This window comes from Zonotrichia leucophrys, unplaced genomic scaffold (genome assembly GCF_028769735.1).
Source record: "Zonotrichia leucophrys gambelii isolate GWCS_2022_RI unplaced genomic scaffold, RI_Zleu_2.0 Scaffold_1772_8845, whole genome shotgun sequence".
Classification (NCBI taxonomy): Eukaryota; Metazoa; Chordata; class Aves; order Passeriformes; family Passerellidae; genus Zonotrichia; species Zonotrichia leucophrys.
In genome coordinates this window covers 1-2825 of record NW_026993977.1, presented here as the reverse complement: position 1 = coordinate 2825, position 2825 = coordinate 1, and the positions used below count along the sequence as shown (strand labels likewise).

At 63.0% G+C, this 2825-nt stretch overlaps 1 protein-coding gene across 1 annotated transcript; it reads right to left on the bottom strand.

Moving 5' to 3' along the window:
- Positions 1–784: 784 nt before the first annotated feature.
- Positions 785–2791, bottom strand: LOC135442178 (uncharacterized). The gene is made up of 6 exons (XM_064701719.1): positions 2696–2791; positions 2407–2499; positions 2146–2247; positions 1705–1807; positions 1362–1418; positions 785–1072 (listed from the first exon to the last, which is right to left on the bottom strand). Exons 1-6 carry the CDS (start codon positions 2789–2791, stop codon positions 873–875), a joined length of 651 nt encoding a protein of 216 aa, XP_064557789.1. The 3' UTR covers positions 785–872.
- Positions 2792–2825: the final 34 nt, after the last annotated feature.

Genomic DNA, 2825 nt, shown 5'->3' with positions numbered 1-2825 from the left:
TCAGCCCTAAAACTCTAAACTTTCCTCCACTTCAACCTTCCTCCCCGTCTCTCTGCTATAATAAACTAGAAATCCACATTCTCGCTTCTAGCACCTAAGTTTGGAAGCCCTGTCCAAGGTCTCCGATCAAATCCTGTGTTTAATTCTAAGCTTTGCTGACAAGACCAAAGGTCTGAGATTTCCCTGCATTTGGGTTTCCAACAACACTGATGCTGTTAGTTCCACAGTGCCCAGGATCCCTCTTGCAAGTCAATTCTGGCAGGAACAAGACGGCTGCGGGGGGGCTGCTTGTGGCCTCTGACAGCCCATTGCTCAGGGCTTGCCAGCGCCCCAGCCCCTCAGGCTCTGCCCCAGCCCGGCCAAGCTGCCCGGCAGCAGCGCCGCAGCCCCACAGCAGCTCCAGAGCAGCCCCATCCAGAGGCACCTGGGAGCCCTCAGCAAGGCAGCCAGCAGCACACAGGCACGAGGATACAGACGGTGGTTCCTTCCTGGCACAGGGCTTGTGGCCATCTCCAGGCACCGCTCTCACAAGGATCCCTGCAACCCCGGCCCCTGCCCACCCGCTCTGTCACCAGCACAAAGGCTTCAGCAGTACCACCACAGGCCAAGGGGCTTCTGGCCATTTTCCCTTGCCCACTGCATACCTGGGCAGCTTGCTGAGCCAGGGTACCCTTCTCCCACTCTTCCCCTATGACCTGCAGACCCTGGGTAGCAAAAGAAAGCTCCTGGGAGTCTGTGTATTATAACACACTCTATTATTCATATACTAAAGAAAAAAAAAAAAAAAAAACCAAAAAGAAGCAAAGAACATTCTTAAAGAAATGGAAAATTCCAGCTGGCTCAGGTGGCCCCAGCAGACAGAGCCTCTGGCATCAGCTCTCTGCAGAGCTGCAGCAGCGCAGCCAGCCGAGCCCCGCCAGACGAGGCCGTGTCCTCCATGCCCTGCGGAGCTGATCTTGCAGCCTCTGGAAGAGGGAATATCGCTCACTCTGCAGTGCCCGGAGGACATACAGTGTTTCTAGTGCCACGTCCGACACGCCACTGCTGATGTCCTCTGTCAGGGGTTCAAGGGCTGCAAGAGAGAGGGACAGAGCCATGGTCAGATCCCGGATCTGCGGGGAGCCCAGGACAGCCCCCTGCCAGGGCCATCCCAGCCGGCTCTAGCCATGGCCAGGAGGGAGCAGGGACCAAGGGCACCGGCGCCAATCTGCTGGCCACGAATCCCCAAGGTGGCCCTGAAATCTCTGTGGGCTCTGCCCACGCCGCCCCACGTCCACAAAGGGAGCAGAGCCCTCCGCAGCCGGGGCAGGGCTTGCAACTCCCCCGGCTGCCCCCGCTGTCAGCCCGCTGCCCTCACTCACCAGTGCAGATCAGCTGCAGCTCTTCCTTCTTCCCCCTCAGGTGCCGCCCGGCCATGCCTGTGAACACAGAGCCTGTCACGGCCCCAGCGGCACAGCTCCCTGCCAGCGGCGCTGCCGGCGCTGAGGCCACACGGGCTGCTGGCCCGGCAGGGCTCAGCCCGGCCCTTGCCGCACGCTGCTGGCCCAGGGCACGGCTGCCAGAGGGCGGCAGCAGCAATGCCCAGGCCAGGCGGGGCTCCAAAGCGCCCCAGGGCCCGGCTGGCGCTGCCGGGGCAGCAGGCGGGGCTGGGGCCGAGCTGCGCCGGGCCGGGGAGGGGAAGGGCAGCCCGGGCTCGTGGCTCACCCATGAACCTGATGGCCGCTGCTCGCAGGGACTCCTGTGGGCTCCGCAGGTAGGGCAGGGCCCGGCGCAGGTGCTCGGCCGCTCGGCTCCTGTCCTCTGCCAGCTGCAGAGAGCGGCAGGAGGGAAGGGTGGGCGCGGGCTCAGCCCCGGCCTGCCCTGCCCGCACAGCCCTGAGGCGCGGCCAGCAGCCGCTGGCCGAGGGCTCCTGCGGGGAGGGGGCAGAGGGCCGGCTGCTGCCCGGGGAGCCGCGGTGCCGCCCCGCAGCTCTGCCAGGCCGGGGCTCCATGGGCACCCGGCTCGGGCCCACGGGAGCCTGGAGAAGAGCCCGCGCGGCCTCTGCGTGCAGCACCGGGCAGGGGCACAGCTGCCAGCCCTGCACACTGAGCACCGCGCTCAGGGGACTTCTCCGGGCTGAGGCTGGGGCTCGCAGGCTGTCCTTACCAGACACTCGCTGAACATCCACAGATTCTGCCTCTTCACCAGTCTTTCAAGATCCCTTCTCTTCAGGAACTCGGCCACACCAAGCAGCGTTTCCTGAGAAGCCTGGAGAGCAGCAGAGACGTGGAGATGGCCCCACAGCGCAGGGCGCAGGACCCGCGTCCCTGTGCCAAGGCCTGGAGGAGGCTGCAGTCCAGCAGGCGCCAGGGCACGAGACAGCCCAGCCCCCTGCCAGGGGAATAGCAGCAGCCCACGAGTCTTCACCTGTGCCACAAGCCGCTTCTCATCATGGCAGTGGAAGAAGAGGGGCAGCAGGCTCTGGCGCAGGGGTGTCTTCAGGGCCTTTTTTTCCTTTTCCTGTGGAAGAGTCAGCAATGTTCTGAAGAGCAGTATGGAGATCAGCTGAATCTGCCAATTGTTCTGTATGGAAGGAAGAACAAAAGACCTCAGCATTGGCTGCACGGGGCTCAGCTTGGCACAGGCCTGCAAATCCACAGGGCACAAAGTGTCCGGACAGCACCCAGTGGCCGTGGCTGGGAGCAGTGAGCCTTACGTGGTCAAAGAGTGGCAGGAGCGCCTCAAGCAGCTGCATTGTGATGGGGCCAGGCATCAGCATGTCATTGTCCAAAATGATAAAGCTGAGGAGCATGACTGTCATGAAAACTATCTCTCCATCTGCATCC